Below are 21242 nucleotides of genomic sequence, written 5' to 3' on the forward strand. Positions count from 1 at the left end.
ACGCTGTCGCATGCTGCAGCTTGACACTCCTGGCTGCTCTGTTTCCCCAAACACTATCGCTCCAAGTCCCACCGCACTTTTGTGAACTATAACTTTTTTTTTTTTTTTTTTTTTGAGACAGAGTCTTGCTCTGTCGCCCAGGCTGGAGTGCAGTGGCACGATCTTGGATCACTGCAACTTCTGCCTTCAAAGAAAGGAAGAACTATTAGGTGTCATTAGAGAGGTGGTGTTACTCCTGTCCCTCCCTAGGAGAAACAAAAACAGTTCTTCCTGTCTTTGAATGGGGACCAACAAGCTCCAAGTCATCCACTTCCACCTTCTCCTCACCAGGAGCAGAACCAGAAAATAAAGCAGCTCTCCTGGCTCCTGGGACGGGGACACAGCAACCCTTTGCTCCCTGCCCGGCCCCTGTGAAGTTCCCCACGTGTAGAAAGCCGCTGAAGGCACGAGAACCATCGGCCCTGTGGAGAGGGCTGCGAGTCAACACCCACGGCCAAACGGGTCATTCGCGATTTTGCCCGTGCACTACTTCCAAAGATAACTGTGCCCCAGGCACAGGACCAGTGCCAAAGAGGTTACAAAGATGAGCAAAACAGGTCCCTGCTCCCAAGAGCACTTTCCTGTATCCTAAGAGATAAGACGCAGATGAGCATTGGGCTATGACCAGAGTGGGGTGGGGCCACATGGCAGGGAGGGCTCTTCTTGGATGACAGTCACACACAAGAGACTTCACGGAGGAGGTCACACCTGGATTGGGCCACAGAGAGGGTTAGAATGTGGATGTGCAGAGCTGGGCAGGAACAGGAGAAGTAGAGGAAGAGAGTGATGAAGACCAAGCTGGCAGCAACAGCCAGGGCAAAGGAGAGAGGCAGGGAAAGCACGGGCGCTGCAGGCCAAAGTTCAGAGTGAGCCTGGAGGAGCAGGGAAGATGCGGCTGCCAAGACCCGTGCTCAGGCTCTCCCAGGTTCCCACAGCAGTGGGCCTTTCGCAGCTCCAGGGCACGATGGCGTGAGGATATCTGACTGCCAGCCCCAGCTGAGGCCCAAGCCAGCAGCCAGATCAAGCACCAGAAGCATGGGGCACGGGCCTGCAGGGGCTCCTGCCCGGCTTCAGAGCTGCCCCGGCTGATGCCACGTGGGCCGCACGTGGGCTGGCTTGGCTGAGCCCTGTTCACACCACAGATTCCAGAGCAAAATACATGTGAGGATGGTAAGCCTGAGTATGTGGGAGGCTTGGCACCCAGCAACAGCCAGCCAGAGTCCCTGTGGAAAGCACCTGCTCTCACCCGGAACTCACCTTCTCTACAGGGAAACTGCCAGAGTTGGGCAATGGTTTCCGAGTTCTCACCAAGCTGTGACTCAGTTTCTGCCAAGGTGCACACAACAGCATCCACTCACACGGTGGCTGTGCAAATGCCGGGCCCCCCGAGTCAGCACCCAGTCACCCCCTACCTACAGCCCAGGGAAAACCAAGTACAGAAGAGGAATGCAGCCTCCTGGCAGTTTCTATGCTGCGTGGGGAGGGGGGTGTAGGTGTTGTTATGGGTTGAATCGTGTCCTCACAAAACAATATATTGAAGTTCTAGCCCCCTAGTATCTCAGAATGTGACCTTCTTTGGAAACAGGGTCTCTGCAGATGCAATCAAGTTACCATGAGGTGATTAGCGTGGGCCTCGATCCCATACCACTGATGTCCTGATAGAAAGGGGGGATTTGGACAATGATGGAAGACGAGGTGGAGACGCACAGGGAAGAGGCAGCCGGAGGAAGACGGAGGATTGCAGCGACGCATCGATCTGTCCAGGAATGCCGCAGATGGCTGGCAAACCACAGAAGCTGGACAAGGCCGGAGGGACTCTCCTGCAGGTTTCAGAGCAGGTAGGGCCCTGCTGACACCTCGATTTCAGAATTCTGAGCTCCAGGACTGAGCCAATACGTTTCTGCTGTTCTGAGCCACCCAGTCTGCAGCGCTTTGTCACAGCAGCCAGAGCAGAGCTGCAAGGGGCGCGGATTCGAGCAGAGCTGCAAGGGGCCTGGATTCCAGCAGAGCTGCAAGGGGCGCGGATTCGAGCAGAGCTGCAAGGGGCGTGGATGCGAGCAGAGCTGCAAGGGGCATGGATTCCAGCAGAGCTGCAAGGGGCGCGGATTCCAGCAGAGCTGCAAGGGGCGCGGATTCCAGCAGAGCTGCAAGGGGCGCGGATTCCAGCAGAGCTGCAAGGGGCGCGGATTCCAGCAGAGCTGCAAGGGGCGCGGATTCCAGCAGAGCTGCAAGGGGCGCGGATTCCAGCAGAGCTGCAAGGGGCGTGGATTCGAGCCGTGCCGGGCCACGTGCAAAGAGAACAGTCAGAGGAGCTCAAACCAACTCTCTAGACCAGAGGGCAGTACGCCATGGCCCGGGGGCCAAATCTGCCTTCATCATCTGTTCTGTTCTGTTTATCCATACAGCTTTATTGGGACATAATTCCTGTGCCACGCAATTCAGATCAAGTACACACATTCAATGGTTTCCAGTGTGTTCACAGAGTTACGCAACCATCACCACAGTCACTTCCACCTGCCTGCGTAAACAGTTTCACTGAAACACGGCCAAGGTAACTCACTGACGTACTGTCGGCAGCTTCTGTGCTGCCAGGTGGAGTTGACAGGTGCAGCAGAGGCCTACGGCCCGCGAGGCCAAGAATGCTCAGCATCTGCTCTCTGATGGGAGGCGTGTCTTATCCCCCGCTGTGGACGCCCACACGCTCTGCCACGTGGTCGGCATTTAAGATTGTCCAGGAAGGGCCGCTGTAGGTGGACCTTTCCCTCGTCCTGGCAACTGCCTTGAGACTGAGTTTCTCCATCTTTTAGATGAGGCTGACACATGTGCCTCAGAGGCTCTCCTGAAGGAGTCACAGACTTGAGCCCTTCACGCCTCTCGAGGAGCAGGCAGGGAGCAGCAGCCAATGTGCCTCCTGCCACTAATCCCTCAGCAGCTTCCCACTGACCCAGCACAAGATCCAGGGTTTCTCTGTGGACTGCCAAGCCCTAAAAGGGTCTGTCCCTGCCATCATCTCTGACCATCTCCCCATCACGTCACCTCTAGCTGATTTATTAGGTTCTGTGTGCTTGCTGCTTTATCATCTCTGTCCCTAAACAGAACGTAGTTCCGTAGAAGGACACATCTGTCTCACGCACCACTGTATCTCCAGCTCCTACAGCAGTACCCAGCACAGAGTAGGCTATAAATATGTGTTGAAAGCACAAGTTAATATTAACCAACACGAGGGTCCTTTATCAACTCCAAAGACTGCACAGGCATTACCACCTAGGGCCAGGGTCCCCAACCCCTGGGCCATGGATGGGTAGTGGTCTGTAGCCTGTTAGGAACCAGGGTGCACAGCAGGAGTGGTGGGGTGGGGGGAGCAAACGAGCAAACCTTCATCTGTATTTACAGCTGCTCCCCATTGCTCACGTTACCGCCTGAGCCCCACCTCCTGTCAGATCAGCAGTGACATTAGACTCTCGTAGGAGCACGAACCCTGTTGCGAACTGCGCATGCGAGGGATCTGGGTTGCAGCCTCCTTATATGAGAATCTAAATGCCTGATGATCTATCACAGTCTCCCATCACCCTCAGATGGGACCATCTAGTTGCAGGAAAACAAGCTCAGGGCTCCCACTGATTCTACATGATAGTGAGTTGTACAACTATTTCACTATATATTACAATGTAATCATGACATAAATAAAGTGCACAATAAATGCAATATGCTGAATCATCCCAAATCCATCCCCCTGCCCAGTCTGTGGAAAAACTGCCTTCCACGAAGTGAGTCCCTGGTGCCAAAAAGGTTGGGGACCACTGACCTCGGAATTTTTCCACTCCTTCCTTGTTATCCATTCCTGTTACTACCTTGCTTATCTCAGGGCCTCAAGAGAAAGCTCTTTGTTAAGGGCTAGGCAAGGATTACCTAAACACGGTCAGCAGGTCATGACCAAGGCCATGAGTCCCGTGCAAGTGATCTGAAGTCTGATGCTGAAGATCCATCAGACAATGAATGTGATGCGCGTTGGCATTAACTTTGGGCCAGGGCTTCCATAAGGATAAGCCTATACCAGCAAAAACCAGCAGGAAGCACATCTACTAGCTCTTTCTATCCAGGAGATCTTCGTCCTATAGGCAAGTCTGGAAACACTAAAGATATTCATACACACACACACACACACACACACACACACAGAGTCTCTCTCTGAGATCAACCTTCCAGGCAAATCACCTCCTACCTGTGTCCGATGCCAGATCACCGATGCCCGGGAGTGGCCCAGCTTGTTCCGGCAGGGTCCCTTATCGTAGTGTATCAGAAGGAAATCATCCTGTGATGGGCAGAGACAGAGACAGCGTGAACGAGTGGTTCCTGCTCAGTTCGGTGAGTATCACGGCCATTGATGCATTTCGTCTCCTATGCTCATGATAAGTGGAGACATGAGGGAGGTGACACAGGGAAGGGCACGCATCCGGGAACACCTGGCCACAGCCACTGGAGGCCCAGGCTGCTTCTCCCCAGGGATTTAAGGGGAGATGGGCTCGGCCAGGTGCAGATGAGGAGAGGGAAGCAGGGGAGGAGAGGCGGTAAGGACCACGATGGGGAGGAGGCGGTCTGAAATATTCATAACTCCTGGATGTCTGCATGTGCCAGAAAGCACGCTTGGGGGAAACAGGAGAGAAAAGCTCCGTGGCAAGCCCTCCTCTCTCCTCTGAGTGCTCTTGGCTGGATTCAGGCCGTGCATTTATGTGCTTGTCCTAAATCACTGTTAATGTCTTTGGTAAAGGGCTCCAACAGTAGACTCCCTCTCCTTCACATCCGCTTCCTCTGGCCACAGGGTCATTTTTCTTCATGTACAAAGAAAACATAGGAAACTCTGCATGGCCATGAGGATGATGTCTCTGATGGAGGAAAAGTGCGGCCTGGTTCCTCTCCATTAGCAAGGGGCGGAACCTGCTTTAGGGTGGAGCTGGACAGGGAGGGCCTTCCTCAGGGGCTAGAGCAGACAAGACACACTTCTGTGCTGGAAGGAGAAAAACAGCAGCTTCCCTCCTAGTCCCTGTCACTTGGTCCAAGCAGCCTGGGGAAACCAAACTGCTGTCAGTCCATTTCTAATGCAGCCCCCAAATGATCTGCACGGGGCTCTGTGACAAGGTGTAGGAAAACTGACTTTTCACTTTCTTCCTTCTTTATGGAAAGTTACAAAGAGTAATAAATTGCAGGCCAGATATTAGATATTATATCATAACTCAATGATCAGTTTTCCAAAAAAAAAAAAAAACTGGAATACAGTAAAATACAAAAATAAATAAATAAGACCTTGAAGGCCCTAAAAAACTTGGTAAGACTTCAGATGCCACTCCACAAATCCCCTTGGGGACTTGAACTAAAGAAAATTCATCTTGCCATGCTGATTCATTAAACTTGCCTAGGAAGTAAAAATGAAGCCTCAGGATAGAAGATGGTGACATTTTACCCAGATGTGGTCAGCTGCATCACGTTCTACTATTAATTTAGTAATTTAAAGTTCATAAAGAGACAACAGGCCTTTCAAAGGAACAATCCCAAAAGAAGCAATCTAATTTTTTAAGGTAGCCTTTATATTCCAGACCTGTTACCACATGTAATAGTCCATCTCAAAGAGACACTCATTTTCTTCTAGACAAATCTCTCAGCCTGTGCTTCATTCCACTTTGCCCATTGGTCTGAACCACTTCTCCTTCACCTTGGAGGCCTGAGGTGACCCATCTCAGCCATTGTGTGCCAAGCTGAACTGCTCTGAGATAGCCCCATGGTATGAATGCTTGCCCAGAAACACTCATAAGAAAGAACAGTCTCTGGACAGATGAATGCTAACATGGGAAGCATGGACTTGCTCTGACTGTCCGCCCTGCCCCGCCCCCCGCTTTATTTGAATGAGACCTGAATGGCTTAATACTATTATTGGATGGACTGGATACATTCATCCTTGCTGTGCAGAACAGACATAAATATTTCCCTTCATGAAACACGACTTGATTTGCTTGGACTGTCCTAGCTACAATGGTTCCAACAGATAAGTAGGCCTGCTATTTAATTATAGTTTTATTTATTTATTTATTTTTATTTTTTGAGATGGAGTCTCACTCTGTTGCCCAGGCTGGAGTGCAGTGGTGCCATCTCAGCTCACTGCAACCTGCGCCTCCCAGGTTCAAGCAATTCTTGTGCCTCAGTCTCCCATGTAGCTGGGACTACAGGTGCATGCCACCATGACTGGATAATTTGTATTTTTAGTAGAGACAGGGTTTCACCATGTTGCCCAGGCTGGTCTTGAACTCCTGACCGCAGGTAATCTGACCACCTCGGCCTCCCAAAGTGCTGGGAATATAGGCGTGAGCCACCGAGGCCGGCCTAATTATAGTTCTCAAAAAAGTATGCATCAATAAATTATTCTAAAACTAAAATCATAGCTTCATCATTTTGGCAAGATGCCCACGCCCTAATATGGGAAAGGAAGGAGAATGAGAAGCTAAATAGCAGCAACCTGTGCATCAGGCCTCAAAGCTCCAGAGAAGTGTGGGCCTGGGAGGCTGTGCCCTCCCGTCAGGGACATGGCTCTTGCAGGCACACACGGTAGGGTGTGTTTGAGAAACACTGAAGCAGAGCATACTTGGGAGAAGGCTGCCGTATGAGACCAGAACTTCCATTCTGCCAGAGAGCAAAGGGCTTGCACGTTTTCCCGCCCCGTAGATGATGTGAGTGTCAATGAAGTCTTAAGACTGGCCCCAAGCCCAACAGCCCCGCAGCCCCCGCTTCTGTCTGTCCTCACTATCCTGAACACCAGGAAGGAGTCCTGATCAGGAACCCCGGAGCCAAATCTGGTGTACCCTGATTTTGGATTTCCAGCCCCCAGAACCATGAGGAATAAATGTCTGTGATTTAACCTGCCTCATCTATGATATTATGTCACAGCAGCCCAAACTGACAATGACAGTCCCCGCTTAGACAAAACCTAAGATGCTAAAACCCCTTTAAATCCCAGGCTGGATCCTGAACCTGCATGAAGTGTTTAGACCCCAGGACTATACGAGTCACAAAGGCTTCTGTCCCCATGGTGCTCATGAGTTAATGTTTTCACAAACCCAGGAGAAACACCAAACGGTGTTGCTTCACTGTTACACAGGAGTAGGCACCAAGCTCTTTAGGAAACAGCTGGTCTATTTTTCTCATTCCAAATCTAAACCTCAAAGCTAAATGCCGCAAGGTGAAGCTGAAGGCCGTACTCACGTCCAGAGACTCCAGGCAGTACCAGCAGAAGGCGTGCTTGCAGTTCTTGCACATCATCTGCGCGCAGCCTTCGTCTCGCTCGATGTAGACTTTGCACTTGGGGCAGCGCTTGATGGGCGCGTCATCTTCTTCCATTTTGAAAGCAGCACTGTGGGAGAAACGCCGTGAGGACTCTGCACAAACGGATCCCACGGGAGACCCAGGAGCACTGGCTATGCTGGAAGCATCGGCTCCACTTCACAGACTGAGTTTTCTTGGTATTAAATGAAAAAACAAAACAAAAACCAAAAAACAAAGAAACAGAAACTCCAGAAAAAAAAAATTAACCAGAACACTGTGAATCAGCCACTTTGAGTTAGGAAAAATTTTTTAAAAATTACAGCAACATCAACACATATCTAAATTTAGAGATATATGTATACAAACAAAAGAAAATACAGCAAAAGGCTTATTATAACGGAGATATCTGAATAATAGTGTTAAGGTCAAATATTGTGTCCTTATTCACAGAGCTGTCTACTTTCCAAAGGGTTGATATACATTTTATGTACTTTGCTGTTGTAAGAAAAATAAATAAATGTTGCAAATACACACACATAAACACACACTGTTTACTTGGGGTAGATCCACCTGGCTCTTCTTACAGAATTGTTTTCCTCAGAAGTTGGCTAGGTCTGCAGGGTTAGCAAGAAGGGCTTTAAGCTGAGGTCAGGGCTGCGTCTGCTACAAACTAGCTGTGGAGCAACCCTCCAAGCCCTAGTTTTCTCATCAGTGTGACCGTGAGAAAAGATTCCGTGTGACAAGAGCACAGTGCAGGGTGCAGCTTTTATGAAGTGCTTGATAAAGGGGAGCAGTAGTTCAATGTTGCTAAAGAAAGATAACACCGACATTAGGTATGACTCACCCCATGCTGTTAATTTTTAAAAGATGGGTAAGAATATTCATAAAAGCATCTGAAGGAATAAATGATAAACTGTTAAGAGGAGTTATCACTGATTATGGGGGTCCATTTGCTATATTGTTGGAACTCACTAAATCAAACAAACATCAGCAGGAGAAAATGCATCCTTCCTTCTTGGAGCAGCTTTTTCAGAATTTAACACATTTATAGGTATATATTCATGGCAGTTGAGCAAATTCTGGCATTTTGAGTGCATTCTGGCTGAAGGATCTCTCACAAGCTTCCAGTCAATATAAGCATTAAATGTAGTTTCACTTTAGTATGAGCTGTCTGATGATTGGCAGTGAACAATCCCCCACTTGGGGTGCACATTCCAACTGAACGTGACTGTTTGGTCCATGAGTAGAAGGCAACAGAGTAAGAAATAATGAGAGAAGCAGTATGTCCTCCTAATTAGGAGCACAGAGTCTTGAGACAGACAGATCCTAGCTGTGCGATTTATGTGTTACGTGTCTCATCTGCAAACCAGATGAATAAGGCTAATAGCATCGATCTCTACAGACTGTTGTGAGGATTACAGAGGTTGCACATGTTAAGCACAGAAGCCAGCACATAAGTACCAGGCACTCAATAAACAGTAGTTATTATTAATAACTGTTACTGAAAGATAACACAACTGTCACTAGCTCAAATGCTTCCAATTTAAAAGCAAACTGCAGACCAACCTGGTCACGCAGAATGTGATAAAGAATGAACTAAGGTTGTTGCAAGGAGCAAACGAGATAGCATATGTGCAAATGTCTCCAGAGGGATCCAGCACAGAGCCAGCTCCGAGCAAACCTTAGCCCTGGCCTCCTTCTGAGAATGACTTTGATTTTGCAAAAAGCTGGAAGTCATGAGACCGGATCCGGTGATCAAGGTTGGGTTTTAGGTTAGATAACATTGTTTTGGTTTGAAAGCCAGGTGTGACCTTAAAGCTAAGAAACCAATTTTCTCATGTGACTCAGAAGCTGATTTTGAAAGAAACGGCAGGAACAGCATGTACAGTGTCTCCTGGGGAGACATTTCAAAATGAAAACAGTTAAAATATGAAAGTTCTGGTGTACTGTGCTATGCATAAAATTTTGCATGGAATAGACAATGGTTTTCAAATATTTCTTAGTATCTGAATTGGATTTAAAATTATTACTAACAACATTTACTGTAAACTCAAATTATAAAAGCAGAGAAGAGTTTGGACAGTTTAATCACAATCTACACATGGCCCAGCAGCTTGAAGGGGTGTGCAGGTGATGCTAATGAGTGAAGTGGTCGGGGGCTGGATAAAAACATGGTTGAGGAGAAGATTTAACCAAAACAACAACAACAAAAAACCCTCCAATACAAAAAATAGCTTAGTGTCTTCTCAGTTATAAATGGCAGCTGACAGGCAGCCTCAGTTCCAGGGGACAAGGAGTAGTGAGGACTGTGGGGCTTTGGCCCAGGAGGCGCCTCCAGCAAGAGCTGGGGCTCTGCTACACTGGCTGCCAGCACGGGGAGGCAGCCTCGGAGAGGCTCAGGATTCGGATTTCCCAGAGAAGCCAGAAATTCCAGTTTTTATGTGACATCTTCTGATTTAAAAATTTCCACAAAATGAGATTTCTGAATTTTGATTTAGATCATCTTTGGACAATAATTTAAATGAGACTAGAATGTCACAGATAAAGAAAACTAAGTCATCAGGCTCCAAACACTCACCAGCCTCCATCTAAAGTTTTGAAGCCCCTAAGATGCCAAGTACAAGTGAAGTATAAGTACAAGTGGTTCATCCTTGCAGCTGCCTGCCTGATGCAGGCTGCTCAGAAAGGCCCAGGCCCTGTGTGTCAGGAGCTCATCCTGATGGCAGAATCGGCTTGTCAACGCAAGAACTCAAATCCAATATGTCCAGGTTTGTAATCAATGCAGAGAATCTCAGGGGGAACACAGAGGGTGGAGGCCCCAACCCTGTCCTGGGAACCGGGAAGCTTGACAAAGTGATGTGATCCCCACCTGAAGTGTGGCAGGAGCCCCCAGGGAAAGGAGGAGGGCGGAGCAGGGCACTCCAGACACAGGAAGAGAGGTTCACCCGGAAGGAGACCAGGGGTGTGTGGCAGGGACCCTGAGAGGGTCTGGGGCTAGAACAGGGCACAGGGGTCACATGGAAAGGAACAGGAGCTGGGGACAGTGGAATGGGAAGAGGGGTGCACAGGGAGCAGCTGGTAAGCACACCCTGGGGAGGGTGGTGGGTAGAGTGGCAGCTCCTCTATGAGGATCCTGGACTCAACAGGAACAGGGGCAAGTGTCCAGCAGAACCACGTGACCTTGTAGATTTTGTAGGAGAAAAAGACCTGGATATGATGAATTTCCTATGCATCAACCTACGAAATGTCAAAGTAGAGAGCGTGGTGCGGCAGCATTCTCCTGGGCAAACAGCCCGACTATGGCTGCAGGGGAGGCCGCCACCAGGGAGTGTCTCCCCATCCCCCTCCAGACAGTATTTATGACCAGTGCACCCTACTCCTGTTCTTGTTTCTGTACCCCCATTTCAGATCACCTTCAACACAGTGAAGTCTTGCAGAAACTTCAGGTACTGCAGGACTTGCAACCCTTAAAAGTAACAAACCACGCATGCATTTGTCATTCCAGCCAAGCCATGTTAAGTGTGGTTCTCACACACCTTTCTATTTCCAGGGCCTCGCACGGTGCCTGGTACATAGTCAGTTCTCAAAAATAAATAGACATACAAATAATGACAGGCTTGAGTGAGGCTCAAGAGGTACAGTGTGTGTTAGGGTTGACTGAGCCACAGCCACTTACACTGTAACAGCACTTTTAGGAAGAAAGCACGCCTGCTTCTCCTGGCCCACAGCCATGCCTTTGGTGGCAGCTTGTGTACAAAGGGTACCTGGTCTCCCCGGGGAGGAAGGTGATCGGCATGGTCTCCGGGCAGCCCTGGCCAGGGTGCCAGCTGGCTTTGCAGGTGGAGCAGAATTCCATACGGCAGGCTTTGCACTGCACTGGCTGGGGGGTCTGCAGCCCCACGTCCTGGAGCTGACACACAGCTTGGCAGGTGGACGCCGGGCACCAAGTCCGACAGGGATCAAACAGCACCTCTGGTACAGTGAGACAAAATGGACAAATCAAACTTAAGCCAGAGGGTCATGTGGGCTTCAGAGGAAGGAGCCCCTCAGTGCACGGACAGGGAGGAACATGTCCAGGTAATACAGCCAGCACCACCAGCCCCAACCGAAGCACCGCCCAAGCCGCCCTTCCACCTCCACCTCCGCTGTAGCTCTTCCCAACTTCTGCCTTCACGCAACAGACCTCCAGACACCCAGACATCCCTCAGGAATGCTGCTCCTGCCCCTGGAATGCCCTTGGAGCCCTGGGTCAGCCCTGCTTGCCTCTGACACTCAGCTCACAGCTCAAAGGCCTCCACATCCTGGAAAGCTTGGCCCACCTGCCTGTCGGGTTTCTCTGAGCAATGCACATGGCGCTAGCTCATCTGCCTCCCCTCGGGGACAGCTTTCTGAAGCCGGACCCCTGATGGCCCCATGTTGGGCATACAGCCAGCACCAGGAAAATGCTGCTAGAAGACCGAGAGGAAGAGGGAAGGAAGATGGCTCGATTGTTCTTCTAACCAAATGGTTCACCTGCCTCAGATGGCCTCCCCTTCTCCAATCCAAGCCACGAGTTAACTATGGAGTGAAACCAATCCTTCAAGGGCCAGATTTTCTCTCCGAATCACAGCACACATTTCTAAGAAGCCCAATTTAATGGAATTAGCCACGAGGTTTATTTCTAAAAACAAGACACTTTGACACATCTATTTCTTCACATCCTTGTCCAAAAATTGCATTTCTTTAAATTATTGGCTGCCCTTTGTAGGGAGACTGGTTGTTCATTTCTTCTTCCCTCTTGTCCAGCATGATGCCGAATTCTCGATGAGTGGCCACCCCAGGGAGCAGCAAGGCTCCGCCAGAAAGCTCTCCGAGGCCAGTGCGATGTGGGCTATTTCCAAAGGCGTTCTGGTAGGCCACTGGTTTCCAAGTTTTCAGCGGGGCTCTTCTTGGGAAGTAGTCGGGACAACTGAGTTTCAGAGACGACTTGAAAGGCGATGACAAGTCCTTGCAAATGTCTGGGCCCTGTGACTGGCAGCCGGGCAGCTCCCGCTCGCCTGTGTCACACATGGGATTCCTACTCACTGGAATCCACAACATGCTGGCGCCGCGCGTGGACCGGGACTTCACCTACACGCATTGCCACGGGACCAGCAGGAAGTTAATGACAAATCACCCACTGGGTGTCCTGACGGTGCACACGCATACGTATGTGTAAGGCTCTGTGTGTTTACCATGTTCCCCAAATACATGGGGAAGCCAGATTCAGCTCTCCAGAAACCATCTTGTGTAGGGTCTAGCTTTGAAATGATCTAGTCATCTAATCCAGGGGCTGGCAAACTTCCTCTGCAGAGGGTCGGATAGTCATCATCTAAGTCTGAGGACCATGTTGTTTCTGGGTTTCTGTCGCAACTACTGGGCTTTGCTGTTGCATAAAAGCAGACACAGTGACCTGGAAATGAATGTTCTAGCAAAACTTGACAGCAGCAGGCCACCGGCGGGACTGGATTTGGCCCACTAGCCATGGCTGGCTGACCCTTGATCTCATCTGGCTGCCCTCTGCCTTTTTTTTTTAAGCATGAATTAATCAACAGCACAAAACTGTCAGAATGTTAGGGGTGGTAGAAGATTAAGAAGAACTTGATAATAAGGAACGCTGGAGGTCAGGAACAGGTGCTCTACTCTAATTATCTTCATTATAATAATCTAAAATCCCCAGGATGCTCCTCATACTGAATGAATGGACAAAATTAGCTCTTCTCTTATTTGTTGAGTTTCCACATTTGCTTTTCTAAGAATGTTCCTAGCTGTCAGGTCTGACAAAATGGCTTTTTGAGAAAACGCAGTTGTTGTCTGTGGGTCACATGTGTGGGGGCAGATGCCTGGGGCTCCCCTGAGCTGACAGTCACAGCAAAGCAAGGAGGGGGTGCACATGCCGGCCTGGGGCACTGAGTGCCACGCTGAGCAGTGAGGAGGAAACGCCAAAGGCTAAAGGCAGCTGGCCTGGGTCATGCTCCCATCCCGTCCCCGCAATGCCTCCGACAACTCTCTGCCTGCCCTCTGTGAGTGCTGTGGGGTGAGCCCAGCTTTGTCCCTGATGAGATAGGAGGCCCATGTCTGCCCAGCCCTGCGGGAGGGTGCAAGTGCTGTGTGCACTAAACAACACGCTGCGCGGGAAGAGAGATCCTCACCCGCTCTTTGCTCTCCTCCCGGTATAGCTCTGAGGCTAGATCCAGAAGGGTAGCGCTGCCTGCTAGGGACCCTTCTGTCCCACTGCTGTCGCCACCCCTCCTGTGCAGTAGGAGCTTCTGACATCAGCAAGGCGCAGACATCCCAAAGCTGGGTCTCGGTCTCTTTATGCATGTGATTTCTCATGCACCACCTCCTGTCCACCCTCCTGGCTCAACAGTGGGGGATGCTATTAAGCACCCCCATCACAAAAGGCCCCCCAGGATAGCACACAGGGGAGACCTGGCTAAGGTTTCCATGGGAACGATTTAAATCTTATTAGTTTTGTCCTCACATAGCTGTGACACGGCACTGCCTGTCCTCACATGGAGAGATTCCCTACCGAAAAGGTCAGGGACAAACGGCCGCTCTGACTGCGGACTGCAAATGTCCTTCCTGTGCTGCCGGGGCATGTCACACCCTGTGAACATGGCCCCAGGCTGAGGCGTAGATGTCTATTAACATTCTGCATTATCCTCCCCAATCTACACACGTGTGTGTATGAGACATATTTTCAAACAAAGCAAATAATATACTTTTTGGCACACTAGAGGAAACTAATGTTAACTCTTCTCTCCCAGAGGCGTATTCCTGGCAGATTAATGAAGCAGGTCTCTTAAGAACTCCCTGCTTAAAAATGCATAAAACTTTTTAAAAAGGTGGCTTTCCTTTTAAAACAGTTTCCTTTCAGAAGTACATGACAGAGAACGATGCACCCAGCATCCCCTCTCATCCCTGCACTTACTACCCTGCCCGGCGGGCTGGTGCCTGGTGCAGGGCTGGGATGGTGGGTTTGATCCTGCTGTGAGATGGCAACATTTTCAGGAGTCGGCTCTAGTCAGGCCTGATTACAGGTGGATAACCCATCGTATTATTTAATCTCTCTGAGCTTTACTTTAAAAAAAAAACAAAGAACAAAAAACAAAAAAAAAACAATACACGGTTGACATTCGACATCAGCATTCACTTGGCCAGGCACTGGGCTGGCATGGGACGAAGGCACGAGGACCCACAGTCCTGCCTCTGGGAGGGCTGAGCCTCCAGATAGAGGCAGGTGCACAGGAACGCCCTTACCACAGCACCGCTGGGTCTCAGAGGGGCACGGGCGTCGCGTGTAGCGTAGAGAGAGGGGTCCCCGCAGCAAGAGGCATCCACACCCCCTCGCTCAAGAATCTGTCCCTACTCAGACTCTGGAGTGAGCCAGTTGTGAGGAGGTGTTCAGAATGAAAACTCAGCTTCCTGGCCCCCTTCCCTGGCTTCCTGCTTGCCCCAGAGCTCCAGAAGGGGAGACACTGACGCTAAAACCAAGGCTGTTATATCAGAGGAGACATTCTAAGACTAAGTGCAGACAGTGTGCGCAACATGACCTAACCATAGAACTTTCTGGTAACTCAATGTTTTCAGAAAATCATTGAACTGTCTCAGTTTTCTTCCAGGGCGTCCTCTACTTGACTAGATTTTAGAGCCATAGAGAAAGTCAAAATTTGCTTTCTGATCTTGTCTCCAAACTCTTTCAAGGTGCTGGCTATAATCCATAACTATATTTTAGCTCTGACATTCTAATGTTTTATCTAGACAGGTCTTTTATAGTATGAAGTCTGAATACTTAAAAAAAAAAAAACTTTGAACATAATGTTAGTAAAATGCTTTAAAGGGAGAGGTTTGAGAGATTTTTTTTTTTAACAGAAGCCAAGTTGGCTTCATGTTTATGCAAAAGGAAAAAAGATTTTCTGACTAAGCCAAAGTACTAAAGAAATAACAGTTAAAATTATTAGGTTGAAAAATGTACCCAGCTGCATTTTTAAATTAAATTCAATGTCATAGAAAGTTCATATTCTTGTAACGCAAACAACAGCCAGTTTCTGTCAAGATTCTCTCTGGAAAATATTCTCAGAAGAGCCTGAAAGTCTCAGAAGTCTAAATTAATCAATTTTATTGCCCTACGTACTGACTTTTGTACCAAATGGCATTATATTAAAGCTATAAACTGCCCCAAAGCAAATGATATACGACACTTTAATAAACACACTCTTGAAAACAAATGTCAATGCCATGAAAAATGCTGTTTGAGTTTTTTTTTTTTTTTTAAGTGGGCTACATATTTTTTTCTTTAGAGACGGGGTCTCAATATGTTGCCCAGGCTGGACTTGAACTCCTGAATAGTTGAGACTATAGGTACATGCCACTGGGCCCAGCTATCTCTAGCATTTCTTTTAGAAAGCAAAAATATACAAACAACAGGTCTCTGCATGCAGCTAAACTGGGAGTCTCTGGATATTGTCCTCTGGTCTCCTCTGCCGTCCACTCCCCATCCGGCCATGTTTTCATGTAAGCCCACCCTCCAGGGCTGTGTCTCAGTGGTGAGACCCTGCTCAGGTCAAGAACCCGAGAATCAGTGCAGGGAGAGGGAGAGCAGATGCCAGCAATCCAAACTCAGAATCCGCCTGCAAGGTCCACACAATGATGTTCTGCATATGGAGTGTCGCCTGCACACATCTGTCACTCTGCTCTTTAGCAGACGAGCCGGGGCCCAGAATAGATATGAAAACAAAGCCAAAGAGAGTCCACAGACTCTTTACAGTTTCATTGTATGACCCCGGAGTATTTCAGAGAGCAGAGCTAAAGACCTCTCCTGGACATTCCACATGGCTTCATGCTTTGCAATATTATCCTGAGAATCATGTTCTGCTCTGTGTGCACCTGCCACACTGCTCTCCCAGAGGACCCCTGGGTCTGCATCAGGCCTGCTCCAGCCAGAAGGACTATTCAGGGCCCAGTGGAGGGCTCACGATGAAGGGTCATGGGATGTGGTCCCAAAGCACCCACTACATTTAGAAATCAGGGCAAGTCAGTTAGCCTCTCTGGGGATGCATTTATTAGATAATGACAAATTAGCTTTGCAGAGTTGTTGTGACACTTACTGGGATAAGGGACTTGATTATTCATTCAGCACCTACTATCTAGGTCTGTGTCCAGTGGCGAGTCAGCGCAGACAGGACACCTACCATCGGACTGTTGTTAGGACGGGGGTTACTGTAATTTCTGCTATGCCTACCCTCGTGACTTCCCTCCATGACTCTGCATCTTTTAACTTCTGGGCCAGTCCAAGAGTTTAGCCCTCAAACTCAGCCTTAAGCTGGCTGAAATATAATACCTCAAGAGAGCCATCAACTTTAAGCCTCCCCCAGGAGCCTCAATCCTTATAAACAAATTGTGTTCCATAAATTATTCCTGCTACCAAATAGATCACTAGACAAGGTCTTCAAACTGTGAGCTGTTCAGAGAATCCAGAATGTCAGTTTAATTTCAGAAGTTTATTTTACATCAACTTTTTAACTCCTATCAAATGCTGTATAACCATATCTACCAAAAGAACTCCCCACAGAATTATCCACATTCATACATTACAGGAATCATAACCGGCAGATATACCAGGCACCTACCTCTTTCAAATTGTAGCTTTTTATATCTTTGCATAATTTCAGCTGCAACCATGCACTCAATCTAAGGAAAAAAAAATGCAAACAGGAATGATAACAAGCTGAGGGCTAGAATATAATGCAACGCACACCCAAACAAAACCCACGTTATTCTGACAAGTTCAGCAGTGCACGCCTGTGCACATCAAACAGCCCAGTCTGTTCAATTGCACATGCCTCGTTCTCCTGTAGGTGGCCCTGTTTAGGGCAGGCAGCATCTGGGCAGCTAATTGCGGTTTCTAATCCTTCTTTGATCAAGAGCTCAACATACTGTTTCAGGCACTGAAAGAAAAACAGAGAAGTGTCTATAAACATCTTTACCTCCTTAATGCTGAAGAAACCATGATGCATTAAAAAAAAGGACCAGGCACATCGTTTCATTAGAGTTTAATATTTTCACTGTGTAGCCCACAGCAACCAACACATTTGAGGTTTTGAGGTTTTATTCATTCAACAACTATTTATGGGGTACCCATTCTGTGCCAGGGACTGTATGCTCAATCACAAAGCTAAGGCTATGGGTTAGATCCCAGCAGAAAACCTCAGCAAACACAAGAGCCAAGAATTCTAAAAGCAAGATGAAAGGCAGCAAGGGAGGCTGGGAGGTAATATTTCTCAAATGCCTATGAGATGCAGGCACTGCATTAAATATTTTATCTCCCAGTCTTTCACTGAAGCCTTAGAGCATTTTTACAAGAAAGGTATGACTGTTCCATTTTTCATATGTGAAAACTGAGTCAGCAAAGGAGGAAGTTGCCAACTTACACAGATAGTACCCAGAGCCTCGATGTGAACCCAAGCTTGCTCAGACAAAATGCCCATGATCTCCCTGCTGAGAACCCAACTGTATTTGGCATTCCTCACTTAGGGTGCCTCACTTACCAGGCAATTACTCACTACCTACCTTACCTACTTGGGGGCACTGCTTAAAGCCTGAAGTAAGCAAAACAAGAAGAAGTGAAGGACATGAAGTAGAGTTAATATAAAAGATTCTGTGGTCTTCACTCCTGCTTTACAAAGTCTACTAGTCTTAGAAATCTAGTGTTTCCCTGAAAAGCATATTATAAACAGCAATGAGAAGAAACAATACGGCCTTTGCCAGCTAGGCTCACTACCAAGAGAAACTAGATGTAGAGCTTATATAAGAACTCAAAGAGCATAGAAAATGATGTAAAATCCTACAACGGCATCCCCAAATCAACTTTAATCACAGTCCCGGTATATTTAAAGTTCATATTAGCAATAATATATAATATTACAATACCATTATTAAAATATAATAGCAATTAATCAAGAAAAATTAATAAGCTATGTTTGCTGAGCTGACATCTCCCCGCAAAAACGTATAATCCATTTTATTACAAGAATGCATGATTATTACTAATGAATGGGTCTAAACGGAAATTCAACTGCAATTCCTTCTACCTCCATGTTTAGAACAAGCCTATTAATCTCTCTCTACCATCTTTATTTTCCTGATCTGCAATTTAGGGTGGTTTAACCTACCTCACAGTGGAGTTGTAAGAATATTAGGCAAGGGAAAAAGTACAGAAGAATACACAGAAAAGAGTATATGCTTGATATATAAAGAATAATTTGATCTAAACTGGTAATTCTCCCCATCCTAGCAAAATAGAATATTTCATTCATTGAAGACTCCAGATTGCAATTTCTTTAAAAAACAAAAATCAAGGCGATCCTCAGAAAGAGCCACTTCCCAAAGCTTTTCTCAAGAGCTATAACTTCAAGTGCAAATTACAATGTTGGTGGCTCCACACTGAACCCTGTGTTCCAGCCTGTGTTCTTTTGATCTGCCTGGGCTCTGATGATTGCAGTGGCCCTAAACTTAGGTTTTCACAGATCATCTACATTTTGCCAACCTAAGGTTTATGAAGACATTTCCCAGAGTAGTGAGTATGGACGAGCCCAGGCTTGCAGTTCTACGTGAGACTCCAGATGGCAGAATTTTCAGAGATAAATTCATTAAAACCAATGCAAAGACTTCTTTCAGAACAAGGGAGAGGCAGATGATGAGCAAGAGAGGAGTCACACCCAGCCTCCAGCAGGGCTGCAGCCTGGTTCTGGGAACCATCCGCAGACGTGTTAAGTGGCAGTGGCGCTGCGGACTACTAGAGTGGTGAACCATTGTAACAATGAGCAGAACAGTTGGCAGATCAGTGGAACTTTCTGTTTATGATTGGGTGCCACATGACAAGGGAGAAAGATTGTAGGCTTCAGAGCCAGACAGGCTCAACCAATCCTTGCCCCTCAAGTCAGAGTTTGAGCAACAGCTCCCTTGACAATAAAACCAGAATGCCCATCTCCCTGCACTTGACAATAAAACCAGAAGGCCCATCTTCCTGCGCTGTTGTGACAGTAATCTATGAAAGCACCTGGCATAATTCCTGGTAGACAGCACCAGCTAAGTAAATAGTGGCTGTTGTCTATTTTTTGTCTACTTACGTGATTTGTCTCTTACAGTTATAGGTATTTAAAAATCCCAAAACCTTAGCAACAAGATCATTATTTTACTTTCTATTATGAAGTTTGTCTAAATGGGGTCTCTGGAGGATACTGGAGTGCCTTAAACCAATATACAATGCTGAAGACTCTCAGGATACTGTGCAGATCAGTATATAATGATAGAACATGACGCATCCTAAGAAGCAAAATACAACAATTAAAACTGGCATGAAGCGTACACTCATATGCAACAAGTAGTGAGTCATGTCTGGGTTTCAAAGCTACCCAAGAGTGAACATCATGTGTCATCAGGATGCAGCTATCTGTACAATCTGCAAAAGGATTATGTTCTGGGAATATCAATTTGTTCACTATATAAAGAGAGATGACGTTCCAAGCACCTGACCTTGCATCCATCAAAAACAAGCCCAGCTTTCTTCCAGATATAAAGTGGGTCATGACTCACAAGCTATGGTTTTCATTCTAATTGCAAAAAGATGTCTTGAAATGAGCACAAAAATAGGTAAACAGAGAAACTTCTGTAAAATACACAGCCTAAAAGCAGATACTGACACATTTTCCTACTACTGCACTCATCATAGATATCAGTAGACAAATGCTTTCTAAGTCCTAGATTCTACGTGAATTGCATTACCTATGTTAGCTCACTAAACATGCACAAAAGTCATATGGCGTGTTACCATGCTCACATGACAGGTGAGAAAACCAAGGCTCAGAGACATTAACAACAGCTCAGTAGAAGCACTAGGGCTCAAACCCACATGTGGCTGATTCCAAGGCTGGTGAGGTTTTATGTTTGTCTGTTTTACATTTTTTCTATACTTACTCCTCAATTGAAAACTTTTACATGAGCCAGTTTAGAGATCTAACATACAACATGAGGACTAGCTTTAATACAATTGTATCATATCAGGGATTGTTATTAAGTGAGTAGACTTTAGGTGCTCATCACCGTAAAAAGCAACTATGAGAGATGATGAATACGCTGAGCTGCTTCACTATATGACCATTTTATTATCTATATGTATCCCATAATACTGTTATAAACCTCAAATATATACAATAAAATTTATTTTTTTTAAAAGAACTCTTTCAAAAGCAATCATTCAATACATACTTTCTGTTTACCTCATAAACTTTTTTTGTAGAACAAGGAATTGTATGTACTTTAAAGGGGCATAGTGTCAGTCAACCCCGAGAACCTCTCCTTTGTATGTTCATGTTCATGCTGCTGCAAATGCAATGATCCATTTGCAATGCTGCAAATGCTATCGAGACCCGCACAGCCCAGTGTAGGGGAAAGAGGCGTGCACAGATCATCATCACAATGCACTGTGCTCCGTGCTCTCATGGGGCCACTTCAAGGGGGCAGGGAGGCTCTAATGGGCCACTACAGGGGTAGAGAGGAGGGGTCCCACCTGGGTGGGATCAGGGAAGGCTTCCCAGAGATGAAAAGTTGGCCAGAGGGTCAAAGGCATTGCAGGAAAAAAGGCATCAGCCACACAGAGGGAAGAAAGGGGGGTAAGCCACAGAATGTTCCAGGAATTTCATTTTCCACTTTGGTTTCCAACTCTTTGAAACCTGATGACGAGACAGCACTGCTGATTTGCTAATATACCTCCGGTGCGTCAGAAGTTTCCTGCCAAGGAGAAGTGGCCACAGAGAAATATCTGCCTCGCCTAAAACTACAGCAAGTCTGATTTTTGTCTGCTTTTTCACACGAAG

The 21242-nt window shown here is 47.2% G+C and overlaps 1 protein-coding gene across 9 annotated transcripts in view; it reads right to left on the reverse strand.

Moving 5' to 3' along the window:
- RNF144A (ring finger protein 144A) overlaps positions 1-21242 on the reverse strand; it is a 324797-nt gene that overhangs the window by 209790 nt on the left and 93765 nt on the right. For 7 of the 9 annotated variants that reach the window (XM_055108292.2, XM_063594662.1, XM_063594663.1 and 4 more), the window contains 5 exons: positions 17211-17315; positions 16998-17058; positions 11112-11319; positions 7288-7435; positions 4262-4351 (listed from right to left, as the gene is read on the reverse strand). In XM_055108292.2, coding sequence (XP_054964267.1) covers positions 4262-4351; positions 7288-7435; positions 11112-11319; positions 16998-17058; positions 17211-17315 — 612 coding nt within the window. Of the gene's footprint in view, positions 1-4261; positions 4352-7287; positions 7436-11023; positions 11320-16997; positions 17059-17210; positions 17316-21242 lie in introns of all 9 variants that reach the window. The other 2 variants (XM_055108290.2, XM_055108291.1) reach the window with 1 other exon arrangement.

The sequence above is a fragment of the Pan paniscus genome, chromosome 12 (assembly GCF_029289425.2).
Source record: "Pan paniscus chromosome 12, NHGRI_mPanPan1-v2.0_pri, whole genome shotgun sequence".
Lineage (NCBI taxonomy): Eukaryota > Metazoa > Chordata > Mammalia > Primates > Hominidae > Pan > Pan paniscus.